The sequence below is a fragment of the Aquarana catesbeiana genome, linkage group LG02 (genome assembly GCF_042186555.1).
Source record: "Aquarana catesbeiana isolate 2022-GZ linkage group LG02, ASM4218655v1, whole genome shotgun sequence".
In the NCBI taxonomy this organism is placed as follows: Eukaryota; Metazoa; Chordata; class Amphibia; order Anura; family Ranidae; genus Aquarana; species Aquarana catesbeiana.
Window position 1 is genome coordinate 157934988 of NC_133325.1, and position 25136 is coordinate 157960123.

Sequence of the window (25136 nt, forward strand, 5' to 3'; positions counted from 1 at the left end):
GGCCTGTACATGTGCTTTCTTGAGCAGGGGGACCTTGCAGGTGCTGCAGGATTGCAGTCCTTGACGGCGTAGTGTGTTACCAATTGTTTTCTTGGTGACTGTGGTCCCAGCTGCCTTGAGATCATTGACAAGATTCTCCCATGTAGTTCTGGGCTGATTCCTCACCGTTCTCATGATCATTGTAAATCCACGAGGTGAGATCTTGCATGGAGCCCCAGACCGAGGGAGATTGACAGTTATTTTGTGTTTCTTCCATTTGCGAATAATCGCACCAACTGTTGTCACCCCCTCTCCAAGCTGCTTGGTGATGGTCTTGTAGCCCATTCCAGCCTTGTGTAGGTCTACAATCTTGTCCCTGACATCCTTGGATAGCTCTTTGGTCTTGGCCATGGTGGAAAGATTGGAATCTGATTGATTGCTTCTGTGCACAGGTGTCTTTTATACATGTAACAAGCTGAGTGCTCTTAATCTCAGCTCATTACCTGTATAGAAGACACCTGGGAGCCAGAAATATTGCTAATTGATAGGGGATCAAATACTTATTTCACTCATTAAAATGCAAATCAATTTATAACTTCTGTTAAATGTGTTTTTTTGGATATCTTTGTTGTCATTCAGTCTCTTACTGTTAAAATAAACGTGCCATTAAAATTATAGACTGATCATTTTTTTTCAGTGGGTGCAGGGGTGCAGAAATCTGACGAACAGGGTCACAGGCAGGAAAAACATTTAAATAATTCAACCACTTCACTTACCTAGAGAGATTTCCTTCTGTTAATTTGCTATTCAAATGACAGGCAGTAAAGTCATGAGGGCAGATCTCCTTAATGGGGACACCACATTAGAAACCTGACAAAGTAGTTTCTCACTGTCAAAAGAATTTAAGAGAAAAACATCTGCTCGTAGCTTGAAAAGCCCTTATATTTTAGAGCAACATTAGATGGGCAAGCATTTGTTTTAAGAGAAGGTTTTTTTTATAAAGTGCGTATTACTTTTTTTTTTTTTTTATAATTGTAGTGAAATAGGACAGTATGATTTGTATGTGTACTTCCAACAAATATTTGTAAATACATTATTTAAAGAGAATTTTTTGCAGTGCCTTCTCCTGGTAAAAGCGCTAACAGCATTGTGTTTATTCAGACTAGAGGTCGCGGATCAAGATTAAACATCATAATCGTTGCTGAAGGAGCTATTGACCTGCATGGTAAACCTATTACATCAGAAGACGTTAAACATGTACGTACTGCACAAAAATGCACTCATTTTTTCATTGAGGAAAATGACTGGAATTCTTAGATCTTCAGTACTGAATATTCATTTATATAAATGACATATGATCAGCAGGAAGATTTCAATACTAATGGCATACAGCAAAATATAAATGAATTAAATCTAACCATTATTGTCAACTGTTTAACAGCTAGTTGTAAAGCGCCTCGGTTATGACACAAGAGTCACCGTTCTTGGACACGTTCAGCGTGGTGGGACTCCTTCAGCTTTTGACAGAGTTCTGGTAAGAGTTGGCTTTTTTCCAGTCTGTTTCTGAACACCTAATGTCTCTGTGCACTATACTTCAGCCAAAAAAAAAAAAAACTATATTTGATGTGCTGTGATGTGTTGCCTTTGGAGCATTCTAGGGTTGATTTGCTAAAACTGGAGAGTGCAAAATATGGTGCAGCTGTGCATGGTAGCCAATCTGCTTCTAACTTCAGCTTGTTCAATGAAGCTTTGACAAAAAAAAAAACCTGGAAGCTGATTGGTTTCTGTGCAGGTATGCATTTTGCACTCTCCCCTCTGTGCAGTTAAATAGCAAACCACTGTGTGCATTGTTTCCTAACAGCACCAACACTCCTTGTTGATCGTATAAAAAGTTTCAAATTTTTATGCTGAGGATTAAAACAAGTAGTAAATAATACTTGCATGTTGACTACTTCTCAGAAATCTGGAGTTATTGTTTATAACTTATTTTTGTGGGGAAGTGTGTTATGGTGTCCTACTGAGGTGATTGTTGCATTTTCTAGGGAAGTCGAATGGGTGTTGAAGCTGTCATGGCTTTGCTGGAAGGTACACCAGACACGCCTGCTTGTGTGGTCAGCCTGTCTGGAAATCAAGCAGTCAGACTGCCATTAATGGAGTGTGTTCAAGTGGTAAGTTAGTTGTGCTAAGTTCTGAATATGTAATACCTGTCATATATTTTATGTATTTATACATGCATGTATACTGTATTTTTAGGAAGAAGGGAGAATGTGCAGGGGGTAGAGCAAATTATTGTTAATCTTCCTATGATTTTTATTTGGGACATATTCCTCTTGTCTTGCCCTCCTCTGTAAAATCCTTGCCCGGAGGTCTTAAATGTGAATGAGTAAAGAAGAAGTGTAGCATGGATAAGGGAATTGAGGGAGAAGTTCAAGTACAAGTCTGCTTTTTTGATTTCCATTTTATAGTGGGCTGAGCTAGAGGCATTTTTCGCTGGGGCTAAAGAACCTGGTATACAACACCGCCAATAAATATCCATGTTGGCGTTGCATAATAGTGCTTTGCCAATCAATAAGTCTGTAGCTGAAATGTGAAAATCACTGTTATACATAAGGAGTGAACAGCTGTAAAAGCTGAGGTGGTTGAAGGGTTTCTACATTACAGGGCGATTTCTGTAGTCCTTTCTTTGTAAGACGCATTGGTGCAGAAATGGATGTGAATGGTTCAGTGTCTTCTGTAAAGGTCTCTGGAATGTTGGTACTCATTGTCAATGAACACACTAAACATGTCTGAACAGTTTAAAAACAGATATATTTCCTGATTTATTTTTTTCAGACAATCTTAAAGTGGAACTTTACCCATAACAACTTGATAAAATAATTTTCTTTAGCAAGGAACATACATTCCACATTAATAATTATGCTACCAAAATGAGTGCGTGCTGTAAATTGCTTTCAGCAATGCTCCTGGTTTTTCATGCTGGAGGCTGCCATTTTGCTGAAGTCTAGAGCCCCTGAGCAGCAGTAAATCACAAAGTGGAACTAAACCCATTGATTTAACGGTTTTAAAAACAGTTACATTGCTGGAATTGCTAACTGTCACATTTGCTTGTGTCCTTAACCAAACTGTCAAACCATCATATGGCTGGTGTCATAAATGATCACATCTGCAGCATAATGTCAGTTACAGATCAAACAGTAGCAGCATCCTTGGCTGTGTAAAGGATAGAAGGGTTTAAAGCTGTCAGCAGATCAGCCTCTACAAATTCAGCAGTGCCTAAAAATGGAGAGAAACTGAGCATGTGCAGGGCAGAGTGAGACCATGTATTAGTGGATTTTAAACAGTATAGGCACTTATTTGTAATGTTTTACATAGCTGAACATGCAAAAAGGGGCCAGCCTGAAGGGATCTAGCAGGACTTAATTTTCTGACTAAAGTTCCACTTTAATTAGTTCCCACTTTTTGCCTGTTTTACTTCTTCCAGTGGTTGTCAGGCAGCTAAAGCTGTTTATAGATCTGCCATTTATCCCTTCAGCTTTTACACTTGTCAGGGAGCAGGCATTTTTTGGCAGAAGTGTGATATCTGACATTGAATACAAATTAGCATATCTAGGTGCACAGGGGTCTTTTATTGTTCTAGAATAACTCTTTCCACCAAATGCAAATGTCACATGAACAAGATCTGCACAGTCCCGCAGACACCAATACATGCAATATAACTGCTATTATATGCTGATATAGCTTAAGTTAGACATACACTACTGTGAAAACGTTTTAGGCAGGTGTGAAAAATGCTGTAAATTAAGAATTCTTTCTGAAATAGAAGTGTTAATAGTTTATTTTTATTCATTAATAAAATGGAAAGTAAATGAACAAAAGAGAAATTCAAATTTAAATCAGTATTTGGTGTGACCACCCTTTGCCTTCAAAACAGCATCAATTCTGATGGGGTACACTTGCACACAGTTTTTGAAGGAACTCGGCAGGTAGGTTGTTCCAAACATGGAGAACTAACCACAGATCTTCTGTGGATGTAGGCTGCCTCAAATCCTTCTGTCTTTTCATGTAATCCCAGACAGACTCTATGATGTTGAGATCAGGGCTCTGTGGGGGGCCAAACCATTAATTCTAGGACTCTTTTTTTTTTTTTTTTTTTTTTTTTTTTTTTTTTTTTTTTAATGCTGAAGATAGATAGTTCTTAATGACATTGGCTGAATGTTTGGGGTCGTTGTCCTGCTAAAGAAAAAACTTGGGGCCAATCACATGCCTTCTTGATGGTATGACATGATGGATAAGTATCTGTCTGTATTTCTTAGCATTGAGGACACCAATGATCCTAACCAAATCGCTAACTTAATTTGCAGAAAAGCAGCCCAAAACTTGCATCATGCTTCACTGTTGCCTGCAGACACTCATTATTGTACCGCTCTCCAGCCCTTCGGCAAACAAACTGCCTCCTGCTACAGCCAAATATTTCAACTTTTTACTCCTCAGTCCAGAGCACTTGCTGCCATTTTTTTTACATGCCAGTTCCTACATTTTTCTGCTTAGTTGAGTCACTTAGTCTTGTTTCCACATCAGAGGTATGGCTTTTCTGGCGCCGCAGTTCTTCCATAAGGACCTCTTCAATACAGACTTCTCCGGACAGTAGATGGGTGTACCAGGGCCCCACTGGTTTCAGACAGTTCTGTGCTGTTGGCACTGCTGGACATCTTCTGATGTCGAAGGAAAGTAAGCATGGTGTGTCTTTCATCTGCTGTATTACGTTTCCTTGGCCGACCACTACTGTACGTCTATGGTCCTCAAAGTTGGCCATTTCTTTGTGCTTCTCCAAAAGAGCTTGAACAGCACATCTCGAAGCCTCAGGTTGCTTTGAAACCTTTCTGATGCTGTATAACTACCTTGTGTCTTGTTGCTGTGCTCAGACTTGCCATGCTATATGACCTGTTAACATGACACTGTTTTCCACAACCTCACCTTAGTAGCAGAGTTTGGCTGTTCCTTACCAAATTTTAAGCCTCCTACACAGCTGTTTCTGTTTCAGGTAATGACTGTGTTTCAACCTACATATGAAATTGATCATTAGCACCTAGTTAATCATACACTTGACTCTAATCCCACAAAATTAGAATACATACTTGAATATATATTTTTTTTAAAATAAGAGTTTAGTGTCACTTTAAGCATGCTAATATTTAGATTGTACTGGACATAAAAAAAATTAAAACTTTTACAGAAGTCACATTACTGAAAGGTTTCTACCCAAACAAAGATTATTTGGTCCTTGTTAGTGGGAGGGGAGCTTACTAGTCAAGTAGGTCTAACAAAGCCTACATATAAGTACCTTTATTTACAGCATGTAGGCATGATTTATTGTAACAATTATTATTATATATATTTATTTTTTTTTTTTTACAGACCAAGGATGTGACAACAGCCATGACTAATAAAAAATTCACCGAAGCTCTTAAATTAAGAGGAAGGTAAATGCATCACTTTTCCTTTCAAATTATCATGGGAACCAAGAGACCATAAATTGATATACCCAATCACAGTGGCTTATAGTACTTATTCCACTTAGATTTCAGCTGTGATATTTCTACTAGGTCAATGGTTCTCAAAGTTTTGAAACACCAGACAATGTGAAACAAAGTCACGCAAGGGACTACTACTCATTATAATTATTTTTTCAGTATTTTTATAGTGTCACAGTTTACCCAGTATTTTACAATGTAAAGGTGAGACCATACAGTTTCATTACAAGTGGGTTAGGAGGGCCCTGCTTGCAATTTAAAAGGGAAGGCAATGACTATAAAAGATAACTGTGAGGCATAAGCTGATGGAGAAAGTAGTAGTACAGTTTTTAGGTGGAGACTGAATAGGTTTTCCTGAAGGGATACGTTTTCAGGGATCACCTAAGAGTAGGCGATAACTAGAAAGATTGCAATAGGGAGTTCCAGAGGATGGGAGAGGCTCTGGAGAAGTCCTGGAGGTGAGCATTGGAGGTAGCGATGAGGGAGCTTGGGAAGAGTGAAGAGAACGGTTTGGTTGGTGTTTTGAGACGAGGTTGGTGATGTAGCTCGGGGCAGAGTTGTGGATGGCTTTGTATGTTGTTAATATTTTGAATGTATTTGTTGGGCTACCAGAAGCCAGTCGAGGGATTTGTAGAGAAGAGTAGTGGCCAGGTAAATGAGTCTGGCAGCAGCATTCATGAAGGACTAAAGGGGGAATTAAATGCAATAAAGTAGGTCAACAAGAAGGGAGTTGCAATAGTCAAAGCAAGAGAAATAGCTTGGAGAACAAAGTATTGGCTTTGTAATGTAATTTTGTTAAAGAAGGGGAGTATTTTGGAAGTGTGGAGGTTAAAGTGGCAAGATTTGCACAGTGAGTGGATGTGGGGCCTGTAAAAATGGCAAAACATGTTTTTACCTTAATGCTTAATGGGAATACATTTATTTAAGGTAAAAAACATTTTAGGTTTAGAACCACATTAATGCATTTTAATGGTAAAAATGTAAAATCACATATTCAAGTCTTCATTGTATTTAAATGATTTCCACCCTAGTCCTATTTATCTGCACAATCTTGAAGTCTGTAAACTTACTTTGTGACGATCCCCACACACATTTACTTCCTTTAATTCTCTGACATGTAGTCACTATGCCCTGTGAGTAGGCACTGCTGTGTCACACATTTCACAGAACCTGCCTTCTGAACTACAGAGGTGCTGAGAGGAGGAGTTTCAGGAGGTGGAGTTAGTACAGGTTTGCAGGCATTAAGGTACCATGGTATATGTAGTCCTTACAAATAGACATGTGCATTAGTTTTCGTCCAAATGCATTTTCGTCCGAATTTCAGGTATTTTCGTTATCGTTTTAACAAACGATAACGAAAGTGCAGAGTCCGAAAAACGAAAGATCCGACATAAACAAATGCTTTATTTTCGTTTTCATTGCTACAACAGTTCGATATAGATAGGAGATTCGACATGATGATGACAATAACAGTTTGTGTCCATCAAACCTGTGGTCGAATGTGCCTAAGCTTAGCTCTATTAGTCCAAGATTATTCTACATAGAGAGAAAAGATTCGACGTAGAGAGAAAAGATTCGACGTAGGGGGAGGAAATATTCGACGTAGGGGAGGAAAGATTCGACGTAGGGGAGAAAAGATAAATAAAAATGATGATGATGAATGTTATTGGCTGATTGTAACCAAAGAGGAGGAGCAGTAAAATAGCTAGAACTAAGTACACACGTACTTTGGCTTATGGTGTCTGTTGAAAGTTCTAAGAAGATTCGACGGAGCAAGTAAACTATACGGCGTTGTACAGTTTAGCTGCTCCGTCGAATCTTCTTTGCACATTCGACAGACACCATAAGCCTTCAATGACAGATTCGACCTTAATTTGGATTTTCGGACGAATGCAATTTTTAACTAAAAACGAGATAAATAAAAACGAATTTCGGGAGTAACTAAATACATTTATTTTTCGGACGAAAACGAAATTCCGAAACGAAATATTTCAGTGTGCACATGTCTACTTACAAATTGAAACTAAACAGTAGAGGAGAAGCTGCAAAGCATGCAGGGAATCCAGGAAGTTGTGGAAAAAGATGGCCAGCAGACAGGCAGCCCTCTCAACCTGAAAGGAGATTTTTCAAATGAGTTTATATTGGATTGTCAAATATCACTATTGTTTGTATTGTTATTAGAATGCTGATGTTAAAAAAAAATACAGTGTATGCTGTGACCATAGATCTTCTTTAAAAGAGAAATACACATGAGATTCAGAAACAATGTAGACATAATCCTCATGTACAATAAACCTTGCGTTTTTTATAAGAGACAAGGACCCACCTAATATATTAACTTTTTTCACAGGAGCTTTGAAAACAACTGGAGTGTCTACAGGACGCTGGCTCACATAAGGCCCCCTTCCACAAAGGTGAGAAATATACATGTATTTGTAAATTCAGTTGTATAACTACTTGACCTCTGGAAGATTTACCCCCTTTCGTGACCAGGCGATTTTTTGCAATACAGCACTGCGTTACTTTAACTGACAATTGCACACTGTACCCAAATAAAATTTGTACATTTTTTTTTACCACAAATAGAACTTTCTTTTGGTGATATTTGATCACCACTGGGTTTTTATTTTTTGCGCTATAAACAAAAAAAGACTGACGATTTTTGAAGAAAAAAAAAACAATATTTTTTACTTTCTGCTATTAAACATATCCAATTAAAAAAAAAATAAAAATCAAATTTCTTCATAAATTTAGGCAAAAATTTATTCTGCTACATGTTTTTGTTAAAAAAAAATCCCAATAAGCGTATATTCATTGGTTTATGTGAACGCTATAGCATCTACAAACAGTGATATATTTATGGAATTTCTATTTATTTTTATTTTGTTATACTAGTAATGGTGGCGATTGGCGACTTATAGCAGGACAGTGATATTGCGGCGAACTATCGGACACCAACTGACACTTTTGACACTTTGCGGGAAACAGTGACACTAACACAGTGATCAGTACGAAAAATGTGCACTTTCACTATACTAGTGACACTGGCTGGGAAGGGGTTAAACATCGAGGGCAATCAAAGGGTTAACTGTGTGCCTAGCCAGTGTTTTTGTGTACACAGTGTGCTGCTTGTGCGACACAAGATCGTCCCTTCCCCCTGTCAGGACTGAGATAAGCCTTGTTCCCAAGACAACCTGACGGTGGGTGAAAGGGCAGCCTTAATTGACGTCAAAAAGAGACGTAACATCGTAATAAAGAGTGATAAGGGAGGTAATGTGGTACTACCAAATCAACAAGATTATGAAAAGGAAGCAAAACGTCAGCTCAATGACACAACAACTTATGAAAAACTTGACATTAAGTCAAGTTGTCAGCAACTTTTCACTAGTATACTTGTGCAGCGGTGCTACCGTCTAAAGAACTAAGCTATCTGCACCTACCAGGAAACCATAGGGAAAGCTGAAGACCAGTATGATTGACCACTAATGATCTTTTTTTGAGGATTGACTTGGGAATTTCCATATTATATACTTGGATTGACCTACTGGACTGCCCATTCTTTCCCTGCTACGTAGCATCACTTCCTGGGTCCATCTCTAACAGCAATAGTAGCCCTGATTACAGTTCAATACCCTTCAAGCAGCACATTTAGTTAATGATCTCTTGGTTCTCTACCAGCACACGCGCCTCTACTTTCGTCCTCTCTCCACCCCTCTATTGCTTTGGACCACAGCTGACCGTTTATATCATCACCAACTGAGACTAAATTTTAAATGGTTCATCCATTGAGATTGTTACCATTTGGCTAATTGGCAGCCCTCTAAGGTCCCTGAGGTACAAAGCAATACGCCCGGACTGGGCTAGCTCCACTTCTTTTTAAATTGTCTGTCTTGTTTGTCTAGTGTTTGTCCGCGGTCATATTATTGTTGTAATGATCACTGCATTTCACAATACCATGTGATTTTTACTGTTGGGTATTATCCAAAATAAAGTTGGCTTTTTAAGCTTTATATCCTATAACTACTCTGTTGCCTAGGGTAACCCCTTGTATAAGCTCACCTACTGGGCTTATTCCCCTTTCCCTTCCCCCTTTTTTATGCTAATTACCTATGGTTACAGCATCAGTACCCTAACGGGTTAAGGATTTAGTACGGGCCATAGCATTTCTTTGAGCAAGTACAGGTGGTCACTCGTGCCAACCATTCCCCTTCCCTCCCCCCATCCCCTTACCCACCATCCCTTCCCCCACCTTACCATTTTTTGATGACTGTGGAGAAGAGACTATACAATAAAACCAGAGCCGCCAAGCTGCTGGAGCCGTCTGACTGAGCCCTGCACAGTGCACCTGAGAAGAGGTCAGTGACAGCACCACCAGGCCAGTCTGAGGGGGGGTCACTGATGTAAGGGGCGAGTGAATACATTAATGTAAGGGGGCACTGATATTAAGGATCCCCCCTATATTAGTAACCCCCCCCCCCAGCTTGGTGTATTCACTCTCCAGAAGGTGGTCTCTAGTCACCAGAGTTCCCCCTTACATCATGATCTGCAGCGTTCCCCTTTACGTAAGAGTTCCCTTTCACTGTAAAGGGGGATCCTGCAGACTCTGATGTAAGGGAGAACTCTGGGCTGGCTGGGTTATAGTAACCTGACCTTCATGTCAATGGAGAAATATGTTTTTGGACTTTTGTTTAACTTAAACACATTGCTAATAGCACTAGCTAATGTTTTTATAGTTCAAATATTGATATTTGCACAGAAAACTGTAATTTTAGGTACTTTTTTTTGCAGTGCCAGTAAAAAAATTGTGGCTTTGTCAGTAAATCTCAAGATTTTTTGCCAGCAAAAAAATTGGTGCCGTTTGTAAATTTTGGCGTCCTGCTAGTAAATTTCACTTCGGGGGGTTGGCAACACTGGCACAGATGTGAACGTGACCCATAGGAAACCATGTTGAATGGACTGTAGTGTGTTTTTGAAAAACTGAAAACACACTAAAAAATGCATAGATGTGAACCAGGCCTTATAGTTCTCAGTATAAGAAGCCAGTCTTGTATTATATCTCTTATATGTTACGCAAACAGTAATATCTTCCTGCCAGTAAACTTTAATTTTTCCGCCCACCTTTTTTGTGCTCTATCATATAAAATAATCTAAATATCCAACAATAACAGGGATGCCAAGAGTTATAAAAATAGGAAGATGAACTCTCCAGTATATAATAAAAACATTGAAATGTGAACTAAGCCTTTAACATTTTGTTCAGGTGTATTTCTGTTTTGTTGTAATCTGAAAACATTTGTGTGTGTATCAAGATGAGCGTAGTGTCAGTTGTTCTGCTGCAGTGACTTATCTTTTTACTTGCAGAGTGGTTATAACTTGGCTGTTTTGAATATTGGTGCCCCTGCTGCTGGCATGAACGCTGCAGTGAGATCCACTGTCAGAATTGGCATTATCCAAGGCCACAGGATGTTTGCTGTGCATGATGGATTTGAGGGCCTTGCCAAAGGACAGGTACTTATTTTATTTCTTACAAAAAAACACTACTACATTAGTGAGAGTTTGAATCAAAGTCACTACTACGTTAGTGAGAGTTTGAATCAAAGTCATTGTATTAATGTGCTTATCAAGGTCTGATGGATGCTGCTACTAAAAATGTCATCCATTGCTTTGCAATGCACAAACATTACTGATAAATATATCAAGTACCACAAGGTTGTTAATTGAGATTTTCAGTGATTGATTGCATACAGGCCAGGTTTTTATAATAAACAACACAAAAGATAATGCAGAATAAACTCATGCGCTGCTGTGTATACTACCGTGTTTCCCTGAAAATAAGACCTACTGTGATTTTCCAGGAGGGCTGCAATATAAGCCCTACCCTGAAAATAAGCCCTAGTTTAAAGTGGTTGTAGAATCCTATAGTGGATATAATGTACAATGTGTGTGTTTCTGTAATAGAATTGAGATAAATGCCTTCAGGACAGCTCCACTCGGTGCTCAGCTGACCTCCCGCTGCTCTCCTCCTCTTCTCCCAGCTGTCAGCAGGGGATCCCGGCCCCTCTACAGTGCCCGGAGCAGCGAAGAGAGCACAGAAGCGCCAAGCAGCGCTGTAGCGAAGGTATTTAGCACAATTATATTACAGAAACACACACATTGTACATTATATAATACTGTAATAAAGTGGATTATAGGATTTTACAACCACTTTAACTAGGTTCACACTGGGGATTCCTGACAAGCAGGGAGGGAGAGGGAGAGAAAAGACAGAACATTACATGATAAGACCTACCCCGAAAATAAGCCCTGCTGTGTCTTTTGTTGCCAAAATTTATATAAAACCCGGTCTTATTTTCAGGTAAACACAGTATATGAATAAATTAATAAATAATAATAAGTGTATATATATTGAACTGCTGCATCCACCAATCAAGTGCACTCTATCACATTAAAAGTATACAAATGAATTAAGCAGTGATGTGTTTTGTTCAAATCCTCTAATTATTCAATAAGTGCATATCATGTGCAAAAATCAAATCTCAAAATCTTCTGTGGTCAAAATTACTTCCTTAAAGTGGAGTTCCAACCCAAAAAAAAAAAAAAATTAGTAACATGTTTAAAAAAAAAAAAAAAAAAACATTTGGAGAAAAAAATTTTTTTACTCACCTCTTAATACCTGTTGCTAGGGGGTCCTTCGTAGTCTGCCTTCTTCGGTGCCTGGGCTCCTGACGTCACTTCCCTCGGCGCAGGAAGGAAGATTGCCTCTCCACCCTCCCTCTTGTCAATCATCTGGGACACGTGACCGGTCTCAAATGATTGCGGGGCCAGTGACAGCGCGCGGCTCGCGCATGCGCAGTGGGTGCCAGGCTGTGACGCCACAGCCGGGCGCCCACAGTCAGAATGCTGCTGAGCGGAGGGGGGGGACGAGCGCGGCTTCGATCCCCCGCATCGATGGACCCTGGGACAGGTAAGTGTCCCAATTAAAAGTCAGCAGCTGCAGTATTTGTAGCTGCTGACTTTTAATTTTTTTTTTTTAAATGGGAACCCCACTCCCACAAGCAAAAGATATGGTTAATAAGTAAACAATTCAAAATGTGCCACCCAATTGTGCACAAAATAAAATATAGAAGTGTAAAGAATACTACAAATGTCCATAATGTCCACACTCCAAAACTGGTGCTGAAAAAAACGGTCCAACACTTCCAAATGCGTGAAAAAACTGTGTGCGATTCCTAAAACTTACTTATAACCACCTTATCACCTCTGGGTGAAGTGCACGCTCACCTCAATGTTATGACCAAAAGGTCAATATTCGTGATGTGGATAATAAGTAAAGTCGCTTCACTCTCCGTTCCTTTGGTCCTCCTCCACTTGTAATTATCCCTTTAAGGGGATGACTCCTTTCCCCGATTTAGCTCAAAATAAAAAAGATCTGCTCATTGTGCAATATATCCATGTACATATGCTTTATTAAAATCTATATTTTATACACTCACAATGTAAACACTTGAATATAGCATGAAGTATACTGTGTACCAAGTACAGCAAAAAGATCCTCCCCGAGAATCACTAGCCAGTTTCCGGGTCTGAGGGACACCGGAAATGCTGTCACAGGCTCCTCTCGATGCATTGCGTCACTAGTCGTGTGACTTCCTCAGGGTTGGGAGCCCAGTGACAAGTGCCGGAACTTGTAGCCATAGATGTTTACAGGTAACCATGGTGATGTTCACAAACCTTGCACTGTCATACAGCCTAACAGACTTCACAGAGCATTATTACGAGCACCACTGCCTGCACATAAAACTAAGCAGTAATCATTGCACAGACCCCTTGCTAACATTAAACACTCTAAATACTGTATCCCTACTCCATTAAAACCACTATTAAAAATACCAAAGCCACAATCCACTCAGTTTAATTTCAATCCCCCTTCTTCCTAAAACCAGCCCCTCAATCTCATGTGCCCTTTGGAATGCCCGATCTGTAACAATCTCACATCTGTGAATGTTAATTTGTAGTCCTGTGAGCCTCCAGGTAATTGACCAAATCCGGTCTCCAAAATAGTATATCTTTGCAAATGATCAGCTGCTAACGTTTATGCATGTCTCATAACCATGCAAAATAGTTAAACCAAATTGTACACACGCTGCGCTTATCAAAATAAAATGTAAGAAATTTCCACTAAAATATTAATAAAGTGATATTGTGCTTAACATACAAAATATACAAAATCTATTAATACTATACATTAATGTGCAATAAACTTCAATGAATGAATACATAGGTAAAAGTGCTCCAATCAGCCTGTGTATTGCAAATATTCTACAAAGCTTGTGCAATTTTCAAACATTAATAGATAATTCAAAACAAACATCCATGTGATTTAGTGTTGCATCCATGCATTTCAGTGCTGCATCTATGCAGTATTGTGTTGGTGCAATGTTCAAACAATGAAAAGTTAAAAAATACAAAAAAAACATCCATGCGATTTGGTGCTGCATCCATGTGATTCTATGCAATTCAGTGTTGTGTTGCTGTGCAATGATCAAATTAACAGTCCAATTTAGTGTTGCATCCATGCATTTCAGTGCTGCATCTATGCAATATGGTGTTAGTGCAATGTTCAAACAATAAAAAGTTAAAAAATACAAAAAAACGCATCCATGTGATTCTATGCAATTCAGTGCTGTGTTGCTGTGCAATGATCAAATTAACAGTCCACAGATCTTCCACAATCCATTCATGTGTTATGGTGAACACAAACTAAAGTGCTGTGCGCTCATACAAGTGCTTCCCCCCAGGTGATAGCCCCTCACCTTAGGGCGTGTGACCTTGCAATTAAGCTTGGTCAGAATGCGCCTTAGAACCGCTATGGGTTCGATGTTATATGCAGGGTCCTAGATAGATTTGGACTGGTGCCTCTGTTCCTCACAGCAGTCCCGTTTGTACCTCAATATATCAACACAAAAAGGACTTCATGGTGCAGTATGTACTAAATTTATTAAAATCATAAACAAATCCCGCAATGGGTACTCACAGTAACAAGGCGCTTAAGGGCGCCACACTAAAACAGCAGAAACCAACAGGCAACAGCGACCGGTATGGGGTGGCGTGCTAATCTTTCCCAACAGGTTGTATGTATAACGTTCCGTCCTGTCCCCTTCCCCTGCCACACTAAAACAGCAGAAACGAACTGGCAGCAGCGGCCGGTATGGGGTGGCATGCTAATCTTTCCCAACAGGTTGTATGTATAACGTTCCGTCCTGTCCCTGGAACGTTATATATACAACCTGTTGGGACAGATTAGCACGCCCCCCCATACCGGCCGCTGTTGCCCTTTGGTTTCTGCTGTTTTAGTGTGGCGCCCTTAAGCGCCTTGTTACTGTGAGTACCCATTGTGGGATTTGTTTATGATTTTAATAAATTTAGTACATACTGCACCATAAAGTCCTTTTTATGTTGATATATTGAGGTACAAACGGGACTGCTGTGAGGAACAGAGGCAACAGTCCGAATCTATCCAGGACCCTGCATATAACATCGAACCCAGAGAGGTTCTAAGGCGCATTCTGACCAAGCTTAATTGCAAGGTCACACGCCCTAAGGTGAGGGGCTACTTGTATGAGCGCACAGCACTTTAGTTTGTGTTCACAATAACACATGAATGGATTGTGGAAGATCTGTGGACTGTTAATTTGATCATTGCACAGCAACACAGCACTGAATTGCATAGAATCGCATGAATGCGTTTTTTTTTTTGATTTTTTAACTTTTTATTGTTTGAACATTGCACTAACACCCTATTGCATAGATGCAACACTAAATCGGACTGTTAATTTGATCATTGCACAGCAACACAACACTGAATTGCATAGAATCACATGGCTGCAGCACCAAATCGCATGGATGTGTTTTTTTGTAATTTTTTAACTTTTTATTGTTTGAACATTGCACTAACACCATATTGCATAGATGCAGCACTGAAATGCATGGATGCAACACTAAATCGCATGAATGTTTGTTTTGAATTATCTATTAATGTTTGAAAATTGCACAAGCTTTGTGGAATATTTGCAATACACAGGCTGATTGGAGCACTTTTACCTATTTATTCATTCATTGAAGTTTATTGCACATTAATGTATAGTATTAATAGATTGTGTATATTTTGTATGTTAAGCACAATATCACTTTATTAATATTTTAGTGGAAATTTCTTACATTTTATTTTGATAAGCGCAGCATGTGTACAATTTGGTTTAATCTCACATCTGTGCATGACCTTTTCATCTCTCATGGCTTTAACATACTCGCCATAACTGAAACCTGGCTTCAAAATTTTGACTCTGCTTCTCCTGCTGCCCTCTCCCATGGTGGCCTCCACTGGACTCGCTCCCCAAGACCCAACGGGCAGAAAGGAGGTGGAGTTGGATTCCTTCTATCCCCAAGTCCTTCCCATCCCTCCCTCTCTTCTTTTGAGATGCACTGTATTCGTCTGTTTTCTCCCATTTCTCTGAGGGTTGCAGCAATTTATCGGCCTCCTGGACCAGTATCGTGCTTTTTTTGATGACTTTGCTGCCTGGCTGCCCTACTTTCTCTCCTCTGAAATACCTACTCTCATTCTTGGTGACTTCAACATCCCTGTCAATGTTAACAGCCCAGCTACAGCTCAACTTATCAACTTAACCTCATCTTTTGACCTAACCCAATGGACACACAATTCCACTCACTCCAAAGCTAATACCCTCGACCTTGTATTCTCCCATCTCTGCACTCCTGGCAACCTCACAAACACCCCCTTTCCTCTCTCCAGGGGCATAGATAAGGGGGAGCTGCAGCTGCACATGGCACCAGCAACAGGCAGCACTGCAGTCAGTGGCACACAGAGTGTATTAATGCCACTGCAGCAAGTGTAATAGATCATTAGCCATACCCACATGCATGTTGCGGTACACCACCAGGCCGGTCTATCAGGCTGGGGCTAAAGGCTGGCAGATCTATCACCAGGCAGCACAGTTGGAGCCAGCAGTGAGTGTTGTCCTGCCCACTGCACACCATGTATTCCCGTTGGCTTGCAGTGCCACTCCCACCTTGGGCTTGGGAGAGGAGCTTTGCCTGGGCCCTGGAGCGCAAAGTGCTTGTAAAGTGCTGTGTAGCCGCCAGCCCCCCACATGGATGAACTGCTGCTGTCTTATCCAGGTATGTCCCTCTTTCTCTTCTGGCCTAGTCTCAGAGAGTGTCCTCAGATTTACCACTGCTCAGACTGCTGTACTGCTGCTGGCATTCTGCTGTTCATACTAGGTAATCGTGAGTCAGTGAGAGACTGTCTGTGATTCTGTGTGGCAATTGGAAAAGTATGTGATTGAGGCTGACTGGGCTAAATTTTGCATTGCTTGTGTTATTGACAGTTGACTGAGGCTAAGCTGAGTTTTCTATTGCTTGTGTTACTGACAGTCCAGCTTGGCACTGGCAAGCTTGTTGTGGTGCTCACCAGCTTACTGATTCAGCAGTTGACACCACAACATGACTGCCAATGCCAGTGCCAGGCTGGACTTTCTGCTGCCCTCAGTGGCATGCCTTAGCCCTGTTTTACCCCTGGTTCATACATATATGGTACAGGAAACGCTGTGATGCCTGTGCATTTCCCACACCACATTGCAATTGCACTTTGTTTTTGATCTGCTGCAATTCAAAGCTAACGACGCCCCAAAAGAACGTCACAAACGCGGTGTTTATCTGAACCAGATCGCATGGTTGGTTTTCAAAAAAAGGTGCCTGCACTTCTTTGGGGTGCTATGTGGTGCGATTCGGCCCATTCAAAATGGGCTAAAATCACACCACACAGAATCGGATGTGAATTGCACGGGAATGCAATACAGTTCCTGTGCGATTTACATGCAAACGATAGTGTGAAACCAGGCTTACTGTGTTGATTGCGGTGCAATCAAGGCCCATTCATTTTGAATGGGCTCAAATCGAACCAAAGTCATGCATGCACCAATTTTGAAACCGCACTGCAACCTGTTCGCATAGTCGTTTTGTGAATGCGATCTGGTGCAGGCAAACACACTGTGTTTTGCAACCTTTGTTGTGTCGTTAGGATAGCACTGACACCCACTGCAGATTGCAGGGGGGGGGGAGGTGCAATTTACACAGCACCTTGCACCCGCTTAGATGTGAACCTAGCCTAAAGAGAAGTCAGTGTATTAAAGGATGGTCATTTTTCAGTTCATTGTTTTTTTTTTTTATTCTGTGATAAGTTGAAAATTAATGTGAAAAGTGAGTGTGCTGCCTTCCACAAGATGGTGCCCTTTGTACCGGCCCAGTAAGATTGGCTATTACAGTGTACCATCCTGTGGTAGGCAGTGCATTCCCCCTTTTTTTTAATCTGTAAAAGTTAAAAAAGTCAGTGAGTGCTCTGTCTGACACAACATGGTGCACTTTGCACCATAATAGCCAACCTTACTGAGGAAGTGCAAAGGGCACCATCTCCTTGTAGGTAGGCAGCACACTCACTTTGCACCTATTAGGTTTGGACACTAAGGCCCCTTTCACACTGGGGCGGTGGGGGCATCGGTGGTAAAACAGCGCTATTTTTAGCGCTGTTTTACCGTCGTTTTTGCGGCTGTATTCGGCCGCTAGCGGTGCGGTTTTAACCCCCGCTGGCAGCCGAAAAAGGGTTAAAACCGCTCGCATAGCGCGGCTATAGCCGCGGTATTGCCGCAGTATAGCCGCGCTGCCCCATTGATTTCAATAGGCAGGAGCAGTTTAGGAGCGGTGAATACACCGCTCCTTCACCGCTCCAAAGATGCGGCTTGCATGAGTTTTTTTCCTCTCCTGCCAGCGCACCGCTTCAGTGTGAAAGCCCTCGGGGCTTTCACACTGAACAAACAGCAGCAGCTGTTTTGGATCGGTTTGCAGGCGGTATTTTTAGCGCAATAACGCCTGCAAACTGCCCCAGTGTGAAAGGGGTCTAACACTGGACAATAGCTAACAGCGTTCATAAAAAGTGGAAGAAGGAAAAAAACTGAAATCAGGTTCGATTTTCTAAAGGACATGATAAAATACAATTAAGGATGTGATTGCTTACTAGGGGCAACACATATCGCTTTTCTTTTTTCCAGTCTTTATAATTTTGGCGCAATTTATTTTATTTAAAAATACTTTTACTTAGTTCCTGCTGCTGAACCCCCCTCCAACCACCCATCCCTCCAAGCAGCAAACGATTACTTGTAGGAACCTTCGCCACTTTAATCCTTCTGTTCTGTATTCTGCTACTAACCACCTATATGACACAATCTCTCCCCTGTCCTGTCCTGACCTGGCCACCTCTGTCTCAGTTCACTCTCATCATCCCTGGACGCACTTGCTCCTCTAACTACACACAGAATAAGGCCCCGACAGTTACAACCCTGGCAAACTTACAGCACTAGAAATCTAAAGAGACATTGCCGTGTTCTTGAACGACTGTGGTGTAAAACCAAATGCCTGCAGGACTTCACCCTATATGAATCTGCCCTCCTAAGATACAATTTCTGCCTCCATGCTGCCAAACAAGCCTACTTTGTGTCTCTCTCATTAATACCTTGTAATCCAATCCCCATCAGCTCTTCTCAACCTTTAACTCTCTGCTTCGTCCCCCTCTACCCACTAACTCGCTCACTGCCCAAGAGATTGCCAATCACTTCAAAGACAAGATTGATGCAATACGTGAAGTCACCTCCACTGTGCGTACATCTTCCCCATTCAACATACCTTGCCTAACAGTGCAGTCAACACTCTCCCCTTTTAAACTGGCTACTACTGAAGAGGTTACAAAACTTCTCTCAGAAGCCCACCTAACCAAGTGTCCCCTGGATCCTGTTCCCTCACAACTTCTATGGTCACCCTCTTATTCTATCCTATGCTCCCTCACTCACATCTTTAATCTCTCCCTCCTATAGTGGCACCTTCCGCTCCCCTCTAAAACATGCGCAGATCACTCCCATACTTAAAAAGCCGTCACTGGACCCGACCAACCTGAACAATTTAAGACCCACCTCATTGCTCCCATTTACCTCTAAACTTCTAGAATGCTTAGTCTACAACTTTCTTGACCCCTTTACAGTCTGGCTTTCGCTCGCAGCACTCCACAGAAACTGCCTTACTAAAACTCACTATTTATTAACTGCAAAAACCAATGGTCACTACTCCATACTCCTACTGCTTGACCTCTCTGTGGCCTTTGATACTGTTGACCACCCGTTCCTTCTCAATAAACTCTGTTCCCTTGGCCTCCAAGATTCTGCTCTATCCTGGTTCTCCTCCTACCTATCACAGTGCTCCTTCAGTGTTAACTACAACTCTTTCTCGTCTTCTCCATTGTGTCACGAATGTCACGTCTACCCCAACGCAGGTGCTCAGACACTATAGCTAGCTACTGTGTACTTCACCTGTAGCAGCCCCCTTTCCCTTAAGACAAGCAGGCCTACCGGTACTTGGTTGCCCCCAGGACTTATACATGATGCTATAGTGCTTGGCCACCACCCCAAGGCAGACGTGAACTGAGCAAAGCAAACAGATACTTGCAGTTTAGTAGACAAATAGCATGGTTCTATGACAGTCCAGGCAAAGGGCAGGCTGAGTTCAGGAAATAGTCCAATATCCGATTCAATAACAGTCCAGGTTAAATGGCAGGCAGAGTTCAGGGAATAGTCTAATATCTGATCCAGGTCATACACAGGGAAATCCAGATTCAAAAAACAAAAAGGAGGGACTTTGGACTTTGTAGGCACGACTACAAAAAGTATCTATAACAAGGTTATTTTATTGAAAAATACATACAAAAAGGACATAGATTAAAAACCACAAAACATATGTATATAATAAAGCGATAGCTATACAACACCAACTAAATGCACAGTTCTTCGGACATCCAGATTAGCAAAGCAGGGCAGGCAAACAAGAGGCTTGATCAGGAACAATGCAGGTATACTGTCTTTATCACAAGCAAGGAATAGAGTGTTCGGTTTGCTTATATCAGATGACTGACCAGATCAATCGTCTTGCAGGTGAACACAGACAGGGAGAAAGCAACAGCCAACACCCGGATGTTGGAATGAGGAGCAGGAGCACTAAAGTGATCCTGACAATTGCCCCTTTCTATGGGGGTCCCCCAAGGCTCTGTTTTTGGACCCCTTCTCTTCTCTATCTACACCTTCTCCCTTGGTCACTTGATAACCCATGGCTTCCAATACCATCTATACGTGGATGACACCCAAATCTATCTGTCTGTTCTTCACCTCACTCCTTCAGTCTCCTCTTGCATTACTAACTTACTAACTGACATATCAGCATGGATGTCGTACCACTTCCTTAAACGAAATCTCTCTAAAACCTAGCTGGTAATATTCCCTCCTGCCCGTGCCCCTCTCCATGACTTTTCCATCAAAATTAATAATGCAACCATCAATCCCTCCCCTCATGCCAGGGTACTAGGTGTAATCCTAGACTCTGACCTGTCCTTTCAGCCCCAAATCCAATCGCTGTTGAAAGCTTGTAGACTTCACCTCTCTAAAATCCGCCCCTTTTTAACAAACTAAACCACCAAGCTACTCATTCATTCCCTCGTTATCTCTCGCCTTGACTATTGCAACTCCCTTTTCATTGGCCTACCTCTCCTCTTCAGTCTATCATCAATGCTGCTGCCAGACTTATCCACCTTACCAACCGTTCAGTATCTGCCACCCTTCTCCGCCAATCCCTACACTGGCTCTCGATCGCCCAGCAAATTAAATTCAAAATACTAACCACATCATACAAAGCCATTCACATCTCTGCCCCAAGCTACATCACCAATCTTCTCTCCAAATATCATCCAAACCGTCTATGCTCTTCTCAAGACCTCCTACTCTCAAGCTCCCTTGTCTCCTCCTCCCATGCTTGTCTCTAGGATTTCTCCCTCCCATCCTCTGGAACTCTCTCTAATCTCTCAACCTGTCCGGCTATCTCCTACTCTAGCTGACTTCAGGCAGTCCCTGAAAACTCATCTCTTCAGGGAAGCCTATCACACCCCCAACTAATCTTTTACCGCTTCCATCAGCTCATTCCCCACTGCCCCACCCTATTAGATTGTAAGCTCTTCTGAGCATGGCCCTCTTACTCCTCTCGTATTTTATTGTATTGTCTTCCTTTTATATTGTAAAGTGCTGTGTAAACTGTTGGCGCTATATAAATTCTGTATAATAATAATAAGACATTCTTTTCTTGCACTACTATAGAATAGGCACTAGGTGGCAGCAATACATCACAGAGAAAACATGACTCATCAGGCCACCTGATTTTTTTATTTTTTATTTTAAAGTTCCCATTTTATTTGGTGTGGTTTTAGGAACTAAATTTAAGTGTAGATATTTTTATGTGCTTTTTTTTTTTTATTTGAGTGAACGAGCAAAATGAAGTATGCACACATAAATCTCTTAATACTATTACTATTTGACAGAAAATTTAGCATAGAATTTACACTTTTTTTTTTTAAAGTATTTTCTTATTTCTCATTAATAGATAGAAGAAATTGGATGGGGTGGTGTTGGAGGATGGACTGGACAAGGAGGATCTAGACTTGGAACTAAAAGGTAACTTTTTCTGGGAATATATTCCAGAGATAAAGGAGAAATAATATCGTCATTTTTCTATTCCTACAGAATCACTTTGAAACGTTTGCTTTTTTTTTCTTGCAATAACTTGTATTATTGTCATAACACAGAAATAGAATTTGTCACATGCTGCATAGTCGTAGAGTAAAGCTGGCAAAACATGTTAGCATCTGATTGTACAAACTCGTATAGAACAACTATACAGTATAGTTTAAGCATCTACTAGACTGGATAAAGACCAGATTGCTTAGGCAGGCCTGATTGTGACATGTGTGCCTAGCTTTAGTGCAATATTCTTTGCTAGTATTATACATCCCAGTTTACCTCTCAAGATATTGACTACACTAAAGTAAGAGTGTTTTTGTATAAATGTTTTGTTCATTCACCTTCACAGGGTGCTGCCAAAGAAATACTTTGAGGAAATCAGTGCAAATATAAGCAACTTTAACATACATGGCCTGATCATTATTGGCGGTTTTGAGGTAAGTTTTTTTTTTCGTGATCTTTGGTAAACTTTTGCATTGTGAACGTGGGTTCAATTTAGTATGGAAGTAATAGATGACCACATTTTAGTGACAAAAACTCCAGGAAGAAAATGGCGTCTGTGTCTGGCTTGCTGTTAGAAAATAATAACTAGTCCGGCATATCTAATCTATTTAAAGATTGAATTTATTCTTTTTTTATTTATTTTTCTATTTAGAGGATTGCAACAGATAACAATAAAAACATTGACTCCATACAATTGTCAAACATACATTTCAAGGCACTGCAAGGCACAGTTCAAACAATATCCACAGAGAGAATACAGCATCACCTATAGAGGCTATTCTTTATATATTTATTTTACATCTAAATAATTTTGTCTTTATTATATATAGACTATTATAGAGCCAAAGAGTATTCGACTTTGAGCAATTAATTATTTTACTGGCTTTTAGAGCACTCTGTGTTGCCGGAAACAGAATAGTCACTTGGGCTCCTTTGATTATAGTTACATCTGTGTTGCCATTTCTATTCTCTGATTTTGTTTTCTACAACATTACTACCTGTTGTCATGTATACTAGTAGTAAATGTTGTTTGTCTTGCAGGCATTTACAGGCAGTCTGGAACTGATAGAAGGACGTTCCAAGTATGAGGAGCTATGTATACCTATTGTTGTTATTCCAGCCACTGTCTCAAACAATGTCCCCGGATCTGACTTTAGTATTGGTGCTGATACAGCTCTCAACACTATAACCACTGCAAGTATATTAGTCTTCTCCTTGCTGTTTGTAACATTCATGGCAGTTTTGTTAATGGTAAAAAAAGGGGTAGCAACTACTCTACTTCAATCACGGATTTGGAAATGACAGTTCTCCTTTATTAGGTTATTATGTTTCACCTGGATTTCTTTGTCCAAAATCATGATGTGATTGGAAAGAGCCTTTTTATTTGTGAAATAACAGATTTATTATTTTACTCACAGCCTGCCTCTATCACCCTCTTCCCAATTTGTTGGGTTGGGATGGTTTACTTTTTATTGTCTGCTAATTTTATAACAACCCCCGTACAGAACAGCTTGACAAGAAAGCATATGGTGATTTCTGCCTGAAAAACAAGCATCTACACACTTTGGCCTTATGCACACTGGACTTTTTTTTTTTTTTTTGCTGCTTCTAGGGGCATTTGGCATTTTTCTTCCCTGCCTCTAAAGCCCCTTCATGTTGGCCTATGTGTCCATGCACACATAGGCATTCAGAGGCAATGGCATGTAGAGGCAGAAAAAAAACCACAGCCAGTGCATCTAGGAGCAAGTGTTTTGGCAGAATAAACTCAAGACGTACCCTAAATGTACAGTTTCTCACAAAAGTGAGTACAACCCTCACCCTCTAAAATATTTTTGTAAAGATTTTATTATATCTTTTCATGTGACAACACTGAAGAAATTACACTTTGCTACAATGTAAAGTAGTGAGTGTACAGATTGTATAACAGCTTGTATAATAGTGTAAATTTGCTGTCCCCTCAAAATAACTCAACACACAGCCATTAACCACTAGCAGACCAGCGTATGGCGATGTACGTCGGCACAATGGCACGGCTGGGCAAATAGGCGTACAGGTGCAACCCCTTTAAATCGCGGCATTGTGAGCACGTGTGCCGGACACCGCGTGCTCCGTGACCGCGCCCGCGGGTCCTGCGATCGTGTCACGGAGCTGCAGAACGGGGAGATGCCTTTGTAAACAAGGCATTTCCCTATTCTGCCTAGTGACATGACAAGGATCTACTGCTCCCTGTCATCGGGAGCAGTGATCGCTGTCATGTCAGTGGAAGCCCATCCCCCCCACAGTTTGAACACCTCCCTAGGACACACTTAACCCCTTGATCGCCCTCTAGTGTTTAACTCCTTCCCTGCCAGTGTCATTTTACATAGTAATCAGTGCATTTTTATAGCACTGATCGCTGTATAAATGACAGTGGTCCCAAAATGGTGTCAGAAGTTTTCATTGTATCTGCCATAATGTCGCAGTCACGATAAAAATCACAGATCGCCGCCATTACTAATAAAAAAAAAAAAAAAATTATAATAAAAATGCTATAACTCTATCCCCTCTTTTTGTAGACGCTATAACTTTTGCGCAAACCAATCAATATACACTTAGGCCCCTTTCACACTGGGGCAGTGGGTGCGTCGGCAGTAAAGCATCGTTACTTTAGCGGCGCTTTACCGTCAATTTTGCAGCACTATTCGGCTGCTAGCAGGGCGCTTTTACCCCCCTTCTAGCAGCCGAGAAAGGGTTAAAACCACCGCAAAGCGCTGCTGTATACACCGCTCCTTCACAGCTCCAAAGATGCTGCTTGCAGGAGTTTTTTTAATGTCCTGCAAGCGCACCGCGGGCTTTCACACTGGAGAGACAGGAGAGGCTCTTTACAGGCGCTATGCGGTCTCCATTTTTAGTGCTGTAGCACCTGTAAAGTGCCTCAGTGTGAAAGGGGTCCTATTGAGATTTTTTT

At 41.0% G+C, this 25136-nt stretch overlaps 1 protein-coding gene across 3 annotated transcripts in view; it reads left to right on the forward strand.

Moving 5' to 3' along the window:
• LOC141127342 (ATP-dependent 6-phosphofructokinase, muscle type) overlaps window positions 1-25136 on the forward strand; it is a 225782-nt gene that overhangs the window by 155070 nt on the left and 45576 nt on the right. For all 3 annotated transcript variants that reach the window (XM_073613677.1, XM_073613676.1, XM_073613678.1), the window contains 9 exons: window positions 1141-1236; window positions 1421-1513; window positions 2022-2147; window positions 5395-5459; window positions 7861-7924; window positions 10872-11018; window positions 22050-22120; window positions 22536-22623; window positions 23231-23383. In XM_073613677.1, coding sequence (XP_073469778.1) covers window positions 1141-1236; window positions 1421-1513; window positions 2022-2147; window positions 5395-5459; window positions 7861-7924; window positions 10872-11018; window positions 22050-22120; window positions 22536-22623; window positions 23231-23383 — 903 coding nt within the window. The remainder of the gene's footprint in view (window positions 1-1140; window positions 1237-1420; window positions 1514-2021; window positions 2148-5394; window positions 5460-7860; window positions 7925-10871; window positions 11019-22049; window positions 22121-22535; window positions 22624-23230; window positions 23384-25136) is intronic.